This window comes from Bombus pyrosoma, linkage group LG8 (assembly GCF_014825855.1).
Source record: "Bombus pyrosoma isolate SC7728 linkage group LG8, ASM1482585v1, whole genome shotgun sequence".
Classification (NCBI taxonomy): domain Eukaryota; kingdom Metazoa; phylum Arthropoda; class Insecta; order Hymenoptera; family Apidae; genus Bombus; species Bombus pyrosoma.
This window is the reverse complement of record NC_057777.1, coordinates 9,635,489-9,652,049: the sequence shown is the minus strand read 5'-3', so window position 1 is coordinate 9,652,049 and position 16,561 is coordinate 9,635,489. Positions and strand designations below refer to the sequence as shown.

The window sequence follows — 16,561 nt, the reverse complement described above, 5'->3', positions numbered from 1 at the left end:
GACGCGGTTATTGGCTGGTTTGGAATTTGATACAATTCGCGTCACAATAAGTTCATATCGCGTTTAATTAATTGACTAGCTCGTTATCAGATTACTTGGTAACGAGTTTGTATAACGGAGCAACGGTAACGTAACCGAGTTACAACGTTGTTAGTTACGTTAACGACTCTTAATACTTGGGCGTTTGTTGGTTCTCGCGATATACGTGCAATTTTTACAACGAGAAAGTTGTTAAAATCGATTTAAAATTGAAATGGGATCGTTTACGCGATGAAAGTGGAGTGCAATGAGAATTAAATTAGCGGTTAAGCGTAAACCGCTTCGTTTACCAGGTCACTGTCTCTTCTGGCAAACGAGGCACGACCGGCAGTTATGTTATTTAAGAAAACATATGATTTCAGTCAATGTTGAGTTCGTCTTCGTCTATCATGTCACATATGAGTCGCTCGCAACTATGCTAATCTATTCTATAAATAAAAAATCGTACCTTCTAACTGTATCTTTGGAATTTACCTTTATTATGTGATAAGTAAACTTACGGAGGTGAATAATCACTAAACATCTATAGTATGACTTAGGTAACGAAAGGGAGAAATTTACAAAAATATAAGTTGGATGCTACCAATCAAAAGTTTGCAACTATTACATGTTTCTTATATTTACTTGACGAAAGATTTTGTCGAAGTAAACGATACTGTCATTGATATTTGCAGCGCTAATTTAATAATAGATGTAGCACGTGAATGTAGGTATAAGCCCAAGTTTTCAGTATCTGTAGCGTTATGTGCTCGAAAGATATCCGCGAGTTTCAACTAGTTTCCAACCGAAACAAAGAGTTTATTTGGTTAGACTTCTCTTTTCTTTCGTAGTCGGGCCACGATCGCGCTGTTCTTCCACGAATCGCATTCTCACAGTGGTCGAAACGTCCACAGAGGAATAACACGTATTTGCGGTGTACTTATTCCCGTGGAACACGAGAAAGCACACCACGCCCTTTTTAAGTGGCATGCCTCTCTTTTGCCAGACGCGCGCCGATGGTGTATACCAGATCCGCGATATAAACTCTTCTGAAGTGCTCCCTTCTAGCAGCGAGCGCGACAGAGAGAGGGGAATCAGCAAGGATTTTATTACGTATTCCAGCGAAAGTTCTTTCCGAGCAGTAGCGAGGTGAAAATGAAAAGAATAGCGACCGCGATCGAGAGACACCGTAATAGCTGCTGCATCGACTACTTTCCTATCGTTTTCATTCGGAGAGAATATCTAATAATGCGAACAGAAGAGACGTATTAATCAAACTCGCTGATGTTCCTCCTAAGAATCACGTTGACTATTGTACAGCGAACATAAACGCTTGCTCTGTGCGTTCGCGTGACGATAAACGCGCCATGATTAAACCAACGACAGCCTGGAACGTGCGTATCTCGATCAACAAGTGTTAATCCGTTTAGAAAAAAGATTGGAACGGTTTTTGCTGTTCCGGACGCGATTAATTAACGGGACGAGGTAACGAGTTTGCGATTTTTCAACGGAAATTAAAGTTCGCCGTTGTTTCTAATGGAATGTCCTCGTGAATTGAGCCGATTCACCACACGTGCGTGTTACTTTTGCGTATCAAACTTTTCAAATTCTTTGTAGTTTTAACGAAGTAGCGATTTAATACGTTTGCTGATATTTACGCATACGTTGTGTCCTCTTAACCTCTTAAGTACGGCTTTTGCGCAGGGCTTTTTCTCTGTACAATAGAGTTTGACGTGAATTACGCGTAAACGATACACAAACTGTAATGTGTGACGGATAATGCCGTTCTCACGCAAGCACATTGGAACGAAGTTTTCGATAACTAAATTATAATTTTTCTTAAAAGTGTGATGCATATACTTTAACTTTAATAATTTACTTTAATAATTAATAACATAATTAAGTGTGATATATTTTGAAGCACAATACGACACATAAATTCACGTTACAATTTTCACAGTCATGGTGCGATAGTGTCTGTCAAATTGCTCTTAATTTTCTATTTTGAAGCGACACTTTGAGGTTGAAGATTCTAAAAAATTATAAGGATAAGGATCGGCATGTTAAAAAAAGTATCTAATAATGGTATATTTATTTTAACGAAAAGCAACAATTGGTACCTGACACTGGCATATCAAAAACGAAGACCATATGTTGTCTGTATATTGTTAACATTGTTATAAAATGTTGTTAGGACAAAAAAAGTGTGAAGTAAGACAAATGAAAAAGATCAAACTGTTCAAACGGTAAGCGAAAGAGTCAGTAGAGTGAGCCACTATAGTGGCGCGTCGTAATATAAGATGATCCACGAAAATCACTATAGTGGCGTATCGTACCTAAGAAGTTAACCGTTTGAGTCCCAAGCAGCGCGACCGCGCTGTTTTGATTTAATGTCGAAAAGTCCCAGTACATTTGAACGCTACGGACGGCTAACGGTATTTTGCATTTCATAGTTATCTTCTCAATAATTCTTATTGAACAAAACTTGAAATATTTATAAACTAATAGTACACATATATAATAATATCGCGCTGCTCGGGATTTTTCGGCCCTATTCTTTCAATGATCCCGGGGATTCAAACGGTTAATTATCTGAAACTTAGCTACCTGACTCTCGTTAATAGGTCATAGACGCAACTGTTGCGTCTTCGCTTTTACGAATTTTAATGAAACCATTTGAAAAAGCGAACAGAGCTTAAGCAATCGAAATGGAAATAGATATTAAAATAGATATGATAAACTGAAGATATCTGAGACGAAATAGATAAGTGCGTGGGAGGGAATAGTTACGATATTATTTTTCTTATTAGCGACGTTTTTCAGTCTTTTATTTTTCTACATTACTAAAACATTTCAACTAAGAACTATTACTAGATTAGACAGAGATCATTGGTCTACGTGAGACACTGTTGCAACCATGCGATTGAGGTTACATTTTGCCGCGAGAAGGTAAGCAGAAGAGAAAGAAAGAGCATAAACGAGGCATGTTCGGTTGCGAACAGTGGCGTCGATTCACTTTCCCGCTTCGTCGAGCGAGTTCGTTTTCTTTCCTTTTCGCTCTCGCTTTCGCGCACCGTCAGTTGCTGTACGCTGTACGGTATAGCAGGTCTGAGAGCCAGCCTGTAAATTGCTCGCTAAAAGGGCCTTTCCAAATGGACGGAAAAAGGGAACACGAACGCTCCTCTTTTTCTATCCTTCCTTCCTTTCTATTTGTCCATGCGAAACCTCGCTGACATCTTTCGATCTCTTTCTTCATTTGTCAACTTTCGATCCGTTAGACTTGCATTGTCACTCGTTTATAGCGTCAGTCGACGAAGACAATAGAATGGACAGAAAAACGGTGCTTGCATTATGCAGAAAGCAGTTAGCAACCTTCATCGCGTAGGACAGACGTGACGATTCGAGGAAAAGACGAAATAGCAACCTTAGTATCTCTTTGTTTCTTTCAGTAATTTGTTATTCTCTAAGAAGGATATCGCAAAGTTACTCTGGTGTGCGAATGTTTTTATTTCCGTTACGATATTTACATTCGTACGAAGCGTGAAATACCGAAGCTTCAAACTTACTCGCACGTTCATCGCACAACCACAACATTTGGATTTGCTTACGTAATTGAATTTTCCTAATCTCGAAATCATATTCTAACGTAGTCTCCCTGTACACCATTATACTACAACAATACACATTACCATTCAATCCGGTCGAATCGATTCAATACGGAATAATTGTTGTTGTTAATCCGCGTTCAACTTGATGAAATCAATTCGATACAAAATGATCGCGAATGTGTTAATTAATCGATGACGATTGCCCGATACGTCCGATCGAGTGGAAAAATAGTATCCTGAAAGCTTGATTGCAGGCCATGTGCAGAGAAGACAGAGAAGGCACAGGCGGACAGGCAGGAGGCAGGCTTGTTGCAGCGGCCTCTCCAGCCAAGGCCATTGTCCGTGGCTGAATGAGCTCTTTGTCCAGGCACATGCTGCCCCCGACGACGATGTCGGAGGTAACGCAGGCCTGGTCCAGGCTGCAACCTCGTGGAAGGGTTCACTTGCTGAACCGCGTTGAACGATCCAAACACGCTGTCTAATGTATAGCTCTGATGTATGGCCTCGTGCAGGGACGAGTAACAGCTGTCGCTAACCTACCTACCTTCCTACCTTCCGTTGCATTAAGGGAGCCTCTCTTAATCGTTTTGCACGGACTATCACCTGGCCTGTCCTTCATATAGTCATTATCTAACCCTGTTATATACTCGTTATATCGGAAATAAGCCATAATGCTGTGATGGTCGGTTGTGTTTCCATTGACACAGTTTCAGAGTCCGACTTGTTTGCAAAGTGTCGGTCAGTACCTTTCTTCGTACCGTTAATGCCGAAGAATCCTACGCGTATACCTGTACTTTTAACAAAGAAGCGATATTTTACTCCTGCTTATCGATTTCCGTAATGGATGAAAAGAATTCTAGCGATATCGTCAAGAATGCATCGTGCAAGAAACCAGGAAACTCGGAATATAATCGCGTTCTTATTTGGAATAAAATGATAGCGGACGAAATCGCGTAACGCTTTGGATTTTATCCAAATTGCACGCGACGACGAGCGTTTTATTCGTATAAAGCACACGATCGTTTGTTAGTATGCTAGTTACAAAGTGCTGGAAATTATCCAAAACTAATTCGAAGTAGCACGCTATACCCCGGTGAACGGGGTGAGATCATAGATCGAGGTCTGGATTGTATTATCGTTGCGAAATTATCTGGTTATTAGAAACGTTCGCGGTGTGTGCGAACGATTTAACCCGTCTATGGGACATCGATATCGAGAATAGACGAGCCCGCCATTCCGGTCAATGTTCATTCGAACGTATTTCTCCACGTGTTACGTAATTTTCGACCGGGATAGAGCCTCGTATCTCTCGGTGTCCGCTAATCTGTCTTAGTCACGCTCGATTCGAGAACCGAGCGTGAATTATCGTTTGGAAATTGCTGGATTTAATTGCTTGATACGTGACAATTTTTGTTTCCACATAATGCGAATCATCAGAAGCTACTGTAAATAAAGAATTAAACATTAGTAAGGAAAAGTCAATTTCAATTAAATCGGTTTCGGTTTCGATCCTTTCAAACGTAAATACAGTGTAATTTATTTCTAACGAAGATGAATGAAAATATAGGAAATTCTAAATAAAGAAAGTGTCGTGTCCAAGAGATTGGTAATTCCGGACGACGGATTAACTGATTCCTCTCCATGTAACTGATTAAAGTGAGTTTACGGAGGAAGTGAATATGAATGACGTGGGTCTACGCGATATGCATTGCTTGATTGACATTCATTGACTAGCTTTCTCTTTCCTTATCAAATCGCCCTTATTGGATCCGTAGATCGAGAAATGTCTGTCTTTTGTGAGGTCTAATGCATCTAACGTATCGACATATTCCAACGAAAATTAAAATTGTCCAGCCTTCTCGAGACTGTATAGAAATGTTGGAGTGACGTGAATAATGCATACTCGCGCAGCAAGAATTATGAAGCAAGAAAAATTTCAACAGCAGACCGAATCTCCCATAACGAAACGGAATAGAATACCGAAACTCTGGAACTTTGTAACGAGAAGCGCGAAAAACGAGAGGATATTACTGTCTTTGTATATACGCGAAGCATAGTTGGAAGTGTCGAAAATTTTCATCGAAGCATCGTTTCACGGTACAGCTCTTTATAATCTCGTAGTGGAACGTGCAACAGCTGCCTACCTACGTTGGATACCTACCATCGGACATCAAAAGAGGGTTGCTCGCTTCTCGCTTTCTACAAACTACCACACACCTGGCGTACCAGCCACGCGGTCCTCTTCCGCATGGATACAGCGTGTACGCTTCTTTCGCGTGGAAAAAGTTGGCCTATATCTTGAAAAAAATATTATTTCCTTCTAGCCAGGTCATACGTCAACTTATAAAACCTGATATCTTAGCATTCTTCGCTCGTAAAATTATACTTCTTTTCTTTTCTACTGTGCAACAAGCTGGATTCCGCGATCTAACAGAATAGATGCGTTAGGTTTACATTTAGTTGAACGTAAGTTCGAAGGGAGAAATTATTTATTAGTATTTGAGAAAATAATTCGAACGCAATACAAGGTTTTCTATTCCGTAATCTTTAGCCGTGGTAAACGCATGGTAAAATAATCGTGACCCTTTTCTTCCATTATAGCGAGCGTTTCCTCTGGGCTAGGTGGCGCAGTTTCGTCCTCGCCGATTTGATCGGTTTCATTTCCGTCCGCGTCCAGCATAGGCTCGTTTCTCATTAACCGGTACCGATTGTCCAAGTGAATCGCCGGCTTCAACTTGTGCCGTTTGATTATCTGAAAACGAAGGAACCATGTTAAAGGTTATACTATGTCGGCGTCACTTTGTGACAACGTACGTGTAAGGCTATGGTTACAATAAATGTGTGTTTTGATCCGATGAACTGCTGTTCTGACGAACGAAACGCCCAGAGATCAAAATGTATGCATACATGCGTAAGAATCTATACGGAGTGTCGGAAGATATGCGAGGATGTTTATAGAGATTGTAGACATCAAAGCGGTGTAAAAGGTTCGCGTATAAAAATGTCCTTGAGCTGACGTATCTTTTCCTCTTTATTTTGTACTTTACTTACTCACGCTTCGTCTTTCACATTCTGTTAACGCAACAACCGAAATCCTATCCATATTCTATGTCACTTATTTAGATTTTTATCTCGAAGTAAAATGAAATAGTACATAACTTGAAAAATGAGCCCGAGCTGACATCGTAGTCCAATTCCTTTCATCGTTTTATCTACAAACATTTTCTACATATTCTTTGATATTCTCTATGCATATTTATTTTGTTCCGATATATTCATCGGAATAACTGATCGTCAAAACACTTTTTCGCATAACCGTAGTCTAAAATACACGCTCGACGTTCGTTGTTAAAAAGAAGGGAGAAAGCGGTAGAATTAAGGAAGAGGAGATGCACGAAGCAACAGAGCGGACGATTATCCAAACATCTCTCTTGCAACGAAACGACGGCAAAGTGTCAGAAACGAGTGTAATAGTTGACCAAGTTGGTCTCGATGTTCGGGAGGGTACAAAGGAAAGAAGCTTTCGCGGATATGCCAGTCTTCATCCAGCGATGTAAGAGTTTTTCGGTAGAGATGTCTCGACTGCGCAGCAACTATCGGATAGAAGTCAACGTCAAACAGCAACGTCGCTGAAAATCCATACTGCGTCGCTCGCAATAAGCTGCTTACTCCGTGCCATCGCCCCTCTGTAAACCCTCAGCCCCAGTCCCGTTAGGAACTTTGTCGTTGCCATTGTCAATATTAAACCAAGCCCTGTGTTTCTCGCCGTTCTGCTGCACAACGCGCTTCTCGAATAATCATCCAGCCTGCATGGTTGTTTCATGCTCGCTGGAAAAATGCTCGAGTCATCAGAACTGCGCGAAAGACGGTGCAACTTTCTATCACCAGGAAATTGTGTGTGTCTTTTAAATTCATTTGCGGTCAATACCACCGAGGGAATACTTTTAGTAAATTCGACGGTATTATATCATGGTGTAGAGATCGATAAGGAAGGAAAAAAATTTTATTTCAGAATGATGGCTTTTGATATCAACTGCAGAAGTAGTATCGTTCGCGGTGCAACGATATTGAAATGAAAGGTCCAGTTGTTCTTCGTCTTGATCGACGCTCCATTCGCGATTCTAATGATCGTAGATCTCGTAGGGTGACGCGACACCGTCTGCGTGGCAGCAATTATAATTACAAGTGCGCGTCCATAGTCATCGAGCCTTAATTAATTCCAGTTTCATTCCTCTGCTGAAGCATACATTGAAAATTCAACAGCCATCCTGATAATTTTTTTCGACGACGAGAAAACGGAGAAAGCCTGAAGGAATCATTTTTTCCATAGCTCGAATTCGAAAATCTGTTACTTTGTTTGGAACGACGCGAGAGGATGTGAAGGTAATATAGCGATTTTGAAGAATTTCGACGATCCGACGAAGCGAGGATTTCGCCCTCGATGGTTTTGTCTTACGCGTTCTTTGTGCTTACCTGGCTGCTGTTCTTTGCTGAGGCTTGAATGCGGGAGGGACGAAGAATGCCAAATAATGGCGGCGCCATCGTTCGAATTGGCGGCGAAGGAGGGGATTTCGTGAATTAATCCGCCACCAACCGAGTCGCCTTTTACCTCTGGGACAAGTGATTTTCGACAAATTATGTAACTATCTCTCTATTTGTCGTGCCTCTAAATAATGATTTTCAAATTACAGAAACGACTCTTTCATTTATCACACAAAGTTTCATTGTACGTTGCAACGATGGAAATTAGGATAAAGAATTAATTAATGGAAACACGCGCACAGAGATGCGATTAAGGTCTGACGTTACAATGTAAACCGTTTAATTTTAATTCAACGCAAACTGGACTGGCAAATCGCAAATTAGACGCGACTAATTCAGAAGACTAATGCGTAGAATTTCAGTTGAAATTCTACGTGTTCTCCACGAGGAATTCTGCCATAAAACGCGAGTTCGGAGCGTGAAAAAACATTACCGGTGAAAACTAAATCGTGCGACGCTACGACAAGTTTAATTATGCTCGTTGCACTGTGCTCGATTTTAAAACGATTATTTGCGCAGCTCATGCCGCGAGAAAGTATACCAACAAATGGTGATCGATCGTTATTGTTAGCAGGTTGTACACGTATGTAACTTGAATCTATTCCAAATGCATTTTGAATATCGCTGAAACTGCAAACAATGGCTGTTCTGTTCCATCGTGTTCTACCTAAAAACTTTCTTTGCCCATCGTTGGCTGCGTTTTTCAAACTTTCGTTATCGAAAAACCGTAATTCGTTAAAAATCTACGTGGAACCATGTCGAAAGCGGTGATCTAATGAAACGATACATCGTACTCGCGATACAGTTGGCGATCGATCGATCGATCGGCCTTGTACTGACTTTGCTGCCGATTAAGCGGTGAAAAAAGTTTGTGTGAAAACATAAGAGATCTCGAGTGGGGCGGAGAGAGAAAGGAGAGGAAGGGAGAGCCAGGAGGCGGAAGAGAGAGAGAGAGAGAGAGAAAGCAGTGCTTTGTGCAACCTGAAAACCAAATTATCTCGTTAGAAGCCGCAAAGCGGAGATTCCAAAGAGAGAGGAAACCTTTGGAAACTACCCTCGTAAGCCAAATGCCTGACCCGAATTCACGGGTCTTCCTCGCTCGTTTACGATGCATCCTTTTTTCCTTCCTTTTTCTTCTATGGCTTCCAAAGCGCGTGATATTCTAAATCGTTCGAACACCTGCGTCCGCCGATTCGTCCGTAAACAGAGAAACCTTGCTCGGCATTGTTACGAACAGCGGAATATTAGGCAAAACGCGAACGAAAAGCTAACCAGATTGCGGATGTTTGTGCATACGTGGAAAAATCGAACGTAGAAAATGTACGTAACACGCAGGATTGTACGGAATGTGCAGAGTACAGCGTGTTAATTATAATATTTGGATTCAATCTCTCTAGTGGAAACGTCATGTTAATCTGAATCTGCGTCGATATTCACAGTTTGTTAATCGCAATTTTAATAACATACTTCAATCCCGTTTTCCAACTACGTCGGAGAATATGCTTGCTTTAGCAGAGAAGATGGGTCAATTCGAATTTCAAAATGGAAAGGTATAGATCGTCTAAGAGAGAGAGAGAGAGAGAGAGAGAGAGAGAGAGAGAGAGATTAATTAAAGTTTCGAATTTTTACAATTAAGTTCTCGAACTATGCACGTGGTCGTGCTCGAGAAATTATTATACATACGCTGTACCCGCATTCTGCTTGCATCATGTTTCTAAATTATCAAGAAAATCGGTGAAAATTAAAAGATATATCCTCCTGGGGCATTTCGGTCGCGTTCCGTAGACTTACTGTCTACCCGTACGGTGTATTGATCTTAGGGGGGTGATTTTTAAGACGAGTTTCCCGACGACCGGTACAGATGGCGCCACCCTACGGATGGCACTCTCTTCGCCGAACATCGTTCTCGCCCTCGAAAAATTCTCTCATCGATCCGATCGCGTTTTTCTTATTATTTTTATTCGCGTGTTCCATTTCTAAGAGAATATTTCTTCTATAGCCTCAACAAAATTTTCTGCCTCGTTCGTTTTTGTATGCTTTCAAAGCAGACAATATCACGAAATTTCATTGAAATTGTCGCGTCTATGGAATCTGGATCGGTTCGTTATAATTTCGAAGAACACAACAGCCGTAGAATACTCGCTGCTGCAGTTGAGGGGAAAAGGCAGGAACGCGTTTCGAAGGAAGGAAGGTTGTAACAATTCTATCAGCTCGCTAGAGAGAGGATCAATAGTCAGGATGGCGAGAGAAATTTCTGCCGTCGTATCGGTAGTTGGCAGAGACGCGCGATACAATTTAACCAAGATATGACCGTCTTTAAAGAACGAAGATACGTATCACGTTAATTTTTGCCCATGGAGATAGCGCACGTACTTGTTCTCTGATGCGCGATAGACACGAAAGGAGATTCGGAAGATAAAGGAATTCCGAATCGAATTAAAATTTCCATTTGAAACGAGTATAGACGAAGACGAGCAAACAAGAAGTTGTCGTAGCGCGTCGGCGACACTCGATAAAACGACGTCGCCGTTTCTTTTCTCACCTCGTAGAAAGGGAAACACGGGTGAAAAAGGAACGAAACTGTGATGCAACGCGCGAGAATAAGAGCTCCGGATACTCGTCGATCAATCGCTTCCTCTTCCATCCCCTCTAGAAATCCAAACTCGTTCTTTAATCCTAGCGTGAACAATCCGGGCACTCAATTTTTATATTTCTTTCCACGTCGCTGGTGATCCCCGTTCTTCGAATACTTTTACTTCGAAATTCACGTACAATTGTTCGACATTAAAGCTATAGTTCGCTTGGAGCTAAATTTACTTATACGCCTTTAGTGCACCTACACGAAGGTTGACCAATAAGGAAGAAGAACGACTGAAAGAAAGTTTAGAAAGTAACGAGCTAAAGTTCAACCCTGCGTTGCTATTGTTCGGTTTTAGAAAACGAAAATTAATTACGAGTTTGGCTGTATTTACTTTAAAGTACCCAGTTTTCAGCTAGTATTTTATATTTCGCGCGATAAATGTGATCGATGGAAACCGAGCTTCTGAAATTAGCGCAGAGCATCCTAAAATCAAGTACGAACTATTATCCGGAAGCGTTGTGTGTCAACTGTAACAGAACGATACGTACTCCAGCGTTAAAGAAGAAAATCAAAGCTACTATACAGCGTACGGAAATAAATTTAGGAGGTGCAAACAGAAAAAAAGAAGAAAAGAAGAGACACGTGTGCTATGTGGAAGCACGTTGATCCGAAACGCGATGGTAGCCGATTATGTCGCGGGTACACGGCACACGGCACAGCGAGGTTATTGACCAGGAAGATAGGTTCGTTGGGGGTGGCCTACGAGGGGAGGTGTCGGCTGTGGCGGTGGGAGAGACGGTGGCTCGAGCCGGGGGTAGAAATGGAGTTTGCTGGCTGGTCTCTCAAGAGCAGCCACCGGAGGGTGGGAGTCGCGAACGGCTCGGGAGGGGAGTTTTGCAACAGATCTACAATACTGCGCTCGCTCGCAGTCCTTTTGCATGCCGGTTCGTTCGCCACCGCAGCGTTTCCATGCACGTGGAACGTACGCTCCACGGCTTCTTGGAAGGTGGAACGCGACGAGGGAACGAGAACGTTTCACCCTGGAACACGAGAGATGAGACGACCCTGGCTGGTGGGTTTGACTCTAGAGAGTCAGATGAGACGGTTCTGCAGGTGGTTCTCAAATCGTCGTCAACTCGTCGATAAAGCTGTCGCGTACGCGGTGGATCGACCTCTCGCTTCTCTTCGTTTTTCTTCGATTCTCTGGGACTTGGAATTATATTGTACGAGAGAGAGAGAGAGAGAGAGAGAGAGTTCTCAAGTAGAGGCTAGGATCGCATTGGAAGCGGCGATGCGAGCGAAGAACGTATTGGAACTCGATTTGGATCGTAAGAATCGATTCCGTTGAATACCGCAGGAAATATCAACGTCGAGACACGCGGCTGGCGCGTTCGAAAGGCTGCTCGTTAATTCGCGGCGCGCGCCTACACGTGCTGCAGCTCGTTAAGACGATGCAACGACCGCGTAACGTATGCTCGTTAATTCGCGACAGAAGGAGCACGTTTCTCACGAGGAAGATACTGCTGCCAGACGACGCTCGCGAACTCAACCGATTGAAGTAGAGAAGTGCCAGCTTAACGCAGAGTCGGACTTGAGACTCGTCGATTATCTGTGTGGTAAATGTTCTAGAAATTATTGACTGCTTTTCTAATCGGTTTCGTTTGAAAAACAAGGCGAGGAACATTGCATATGAATGAAACGAGAAACATGAGTCGAGCATTTGATTTACGAGGTGTTAGGTAACTTGGTTTTGCATATTGGAAATTATCTTAGTTAGGATATTAAGAAATTACTACAGTTGCCTTTAAAATTGCAATACATCATTTTCATTAGAGAGACTTCAACAATTTGATTTGAATAATCTTAAAGTAAAAGTCCACATATTTCATGCTTGTATTTCGATGACGTACAAGTAGACAACAACAATGACACGGTCGACAGATCGAATCGATGATGTTGAGGATATAAGGTCATCCTCAGTTTACGATACGGACAGTGTATCTGCTATTTTTGAGAAGTTGGAATTTCCAACATTGCAGGTTATAAAATTTACAATTCGGATCACGTCGACAGCTTAATTAGCATCCTATGCGCTCGAAGGGTCCGCTCAATAGCAAACGACGCGTCATAAACTTCTACAAAAAATTGATCGATTAAACGAGAATTACTATAAATACATTTTCGCTTATCGATCTCTCGCGTTTAAAACTATTAGAATCTCGCTGCGCCAAGGATTGTCGTTTAATTAATTAAGTCGCGCCGCCGATATTTTCGACTTTTCGATTAATTCAACCAAGTACCCGATCTTGCGGAATAAATAGCTGCCACTCGTCCCTACCGATTCTTGACTTTCTTTACATTTTCATCGCATTTCTCTCTCTCTCTCTCTCTCTGCTTTTTTCTCTTTTCTCATTCGGGGTTGCCAATTAATTGATTCCATCCACGGGATGCCAAACAGCAGACAGCAAACAATTCCACAACAGACACGATGTAGCTCCTATTTCTTGAACGATTTAATAGCAAACAATAGCTTTTAGACAAATACCGTCCGCGCAACGTCGTTTTAAGGGAACGTGTTTATTTAACATTTATACCATACCAAAGAGTCGATAGAATGACACGATATCAGAGATCTCATAGTATAAATACAACGTTCGACCATTGGCAGAACTGTTTTTCAAGCAAACGTTTCCATTTTTAATGAAACTACGCGAGCGAGCAAGTAAAATGACTTTGACCATATCGCAGCATTCCGAACAAATAATTCAAAGTTAGATAAAAATCGGTGATTTATGCGATTTTATTTCTGATTTTCGTATCAGAATATTTTTATTATTACTTGCGGCATTGGTAGAGCAGACAGACAGGATCTCCTTTGCTTCCTCCCTTGCTTTTGTTCCGGTTTACTGCAGTTACGCCTACGAAACTATCGTAGGCCGCGAAGACGTGGGTTTGCACGCGCATTGTTCGATATCCTCGATTTATCAAGAGACAGCAGAGGAAAGCGACGATTGTGTCGATACCACCGACCTTGATTTTGCAGGAAGCAATTTTATAAGTCTCCTTTATATGTCTCTATTCGCAGATAAAATCTCTGTTCTTGCGTCAAAATTGAGACATTTCTCATTTGATTGAGACGTTGAATACTAATCGTAATGATAATCTGCTTTTCCATATTCAATATTAATCGCAGTGAGACTGAGAGATTTAGAAGAAGCAAAGTTGATCGGTTTGGCTTTACAAGGTTTAATTGTTATTCGCGCATACGAGACCGAGAAGCTGCGCAACACTTGGCATCTTTGTGACCGAGTAACTGCTATGAATACCGCCCTTAATCTGCTTTAGCATTACTCCTTTTTTGCATACCGTTGCTCTCTCTCTCTCTTTCTCTCTACTTCTTCTTTTCCTTCTTCTTCTTCTTCTCTTTATTCGCCACTATACATAAGGTGGCCATTTTCAAGAGACATCAGCAGGCCCTCGTGCCTCTCTCGAGGCAGTCCTCTCAACCTTGAAGCAACAGGGTCATCCAGAGCCCTCTCAAGTTTTCCGCTTTTTCCCCCCGCTTTTCTATCGTTTCTCGATTTAATTCGCGTATCAATTCGTCAACGTCGGAGAAAAACGTGGGAAACGAGCAAACCGATCTGCTCGTTGTCAACGAATTTTCAGTTTTCTATTTCGTCGATTAACGATTCACTCTGTTGATTGTAGTATTTAAACAACGATTAATTTGGAGACGAACGTAATAAATATTTTCAGTCGTTTGTATTATATTATTTATTCTCGTATTATATTTTATTTATGGGATTTTCACGAGTAGATTTGTTATGATATTACGCGACACGTTTGATTAATCTGTGGACGAGCGTGTGCAAACTGTGCCGACTAGAATACTGGCAATTATTAAACGTCCCGATTATCTTCGCGTGTAAATATTAGCGAGAACGTTACATGCAAATCGGCAATCTAAAAGGGAAATAATGATAGTAACGCTAAAATTACAGTCGATTAACGTATAAAACTTGCATCAAAGGAACTAGAAATTACCGATCAAAAGCTTGTAAGTCAGTAGGTGTTTCATGAAACAATCTTTTTATCGTAGAATAATTTCTAGTAAAAAATCGATGAAAATAAGCGAAATCGTTATCGATGTTTGTGACGTTAATTCTGAATCGACAATAGAATGGGAAATTCCAAATTTAGCACAGCTACAATTGGAAAAGTTATTACAAATTTTTCACCGGTTGTAAGAAACAAGCTCCGTGGCAGATCGGCAAAACTATGAAAAATAAAATTCCTATGCAAAATTGCGAAATAATCGTTTCAACTGCTCTGGTAGTTCTAGCGTTAAATATCATAATCCTCGTGTCCCGATTAAACACGTGTCTAAATGAGCTGCTCGTTTAATGTAACACGACCGCGTAAAACCGTTTACACACGTACATACATATTATGGCCTTAAAAGAAGAAATATATATGTATGTATCGCGTTTGAGTTGAAATTAGCGTGGGCTTGGATTTAAAAAGAGCCGACGAATAAACCGATTCCTCGATCGATAGCGTATGCACCCTCTTTCCTCATAGGTTAAATAATATAGGTTAGTTCGCAATGGGAGCTGGCGTTGCAATTAATCATAGCGATCGACTAGCTGCAGAATTGCGTTTATTTGTGTATAACTGTATAGTAACAGCAATCTAACGATATCACAAGCTATACGGGTTATAATCGCTGTCTGTAGATCGTGTATACGTAACATATACATATCTCACACATTTATATATGTATATAAATATCGCTTGTAGTTGAAATATTCATTTTGACCTGCGAGAGCCCTTACTGGTAATTTAGTGCGACGAGACTATTGATATATCTGGTAGTGCGGCAGGTTTGTCATAGAAACTATATTTTGTCGCTTCTCTCTCTCTTTCTACATATATATATATATATATATATATATATTTATACACGCACATATACATAAACTAGAGCGATTGACCTTTTTATTTTTCGATTTCATTAATTCTCAGTGTCATATATCGAGTAGTGTTTTCTTAGTATCTCTATATCTATATATCGATGTAATTACTATATTGTTACTATTACTGGTCGTTAGATTTTTATCATTCATCTCTATTTTTTCTAACACCGCTCTCCACCAGAAAGAAAAGAAAAGAAAAGAAAGAAAAAAAAAAGAAAAAAAGGAATGTTTCTTGTCTTATATAAATTTTGTAATTGTCGTGTCACCGATATAATAATAGACCATCATATGTCGTTGAGATCGCCAAGATCGAGCAACTCTTCCCGATCCCCTTGGTTAGTAGGCATATTATAACATTAGTGTTGTACGAGCAGTCGAACGATCTTGCTGTGTCCACAAACGGTTCGAGAGATCGCGTAATAGTCAGAAACGAGTTTGAATGACGAAATACCCTTCTCTCGACCGAGTTTGTTCTCTTCCTAACCGTTTTGTCCAATCGTGTCTTCAGCCTCCCCTTGATATCTCTTTCCTCCCACAGTACTCATTTTTTGTTTTTCTTTTTTCTCGAGTCTCTATTCACACTGTCTTTCGCAACGAAAACAAGCATCGACGATTTTCGCAGGCTTTCCACGATTCTTCTCGGGGAAGAGGATCAGAGGAAAGAGGGGAAAATGAGTTAGAGAGACAGACAAAGGCGCAGAGCAGCGACGGGCCGGGCTACACACGAGACCGAGCACGAGCCTTTTCACCCGAGAACCCCTGTTCCGTCTCTCTTTTTTTCAAGGATGCAGGTACGAATCCTGGTCGCCGGTCCTGGTGAACCGACGTTGGACCAC

The 16,561-nt window shown here is 41.2% G+C and overlaps 2 protein-coding genes across 2 annotated transcripts in view; one reads left to right on the top strand and one right to left on the bottom strand.

Moving 5' to 3' along the window:
* The window catches only part of LOC122570025 (RNA-binding protein Musashi homolog 2-like), a 123,747-nt gene that overhangs the window by 83,687 nt on the left and 23,499 nt on the right, over positions 1–16,561 (top strand).
* Positions 3,617–16,561, bottom strand: part of LOC122570031 — a 58,316-nt gene continuing 45,371 nt past the window's right edge. The window contains exon 6 of the mRNA XM_043731844.1: positions 3,617–6,378. Coding sequence (XP_043587779.1) covers positions 6,160–6,378 — 219 coding nt within the window. The 3' untranslated portion in view covers positions 3,617–6,159. The remainder of the gene's footprint in view (positions 6,379–16,561) is intronic.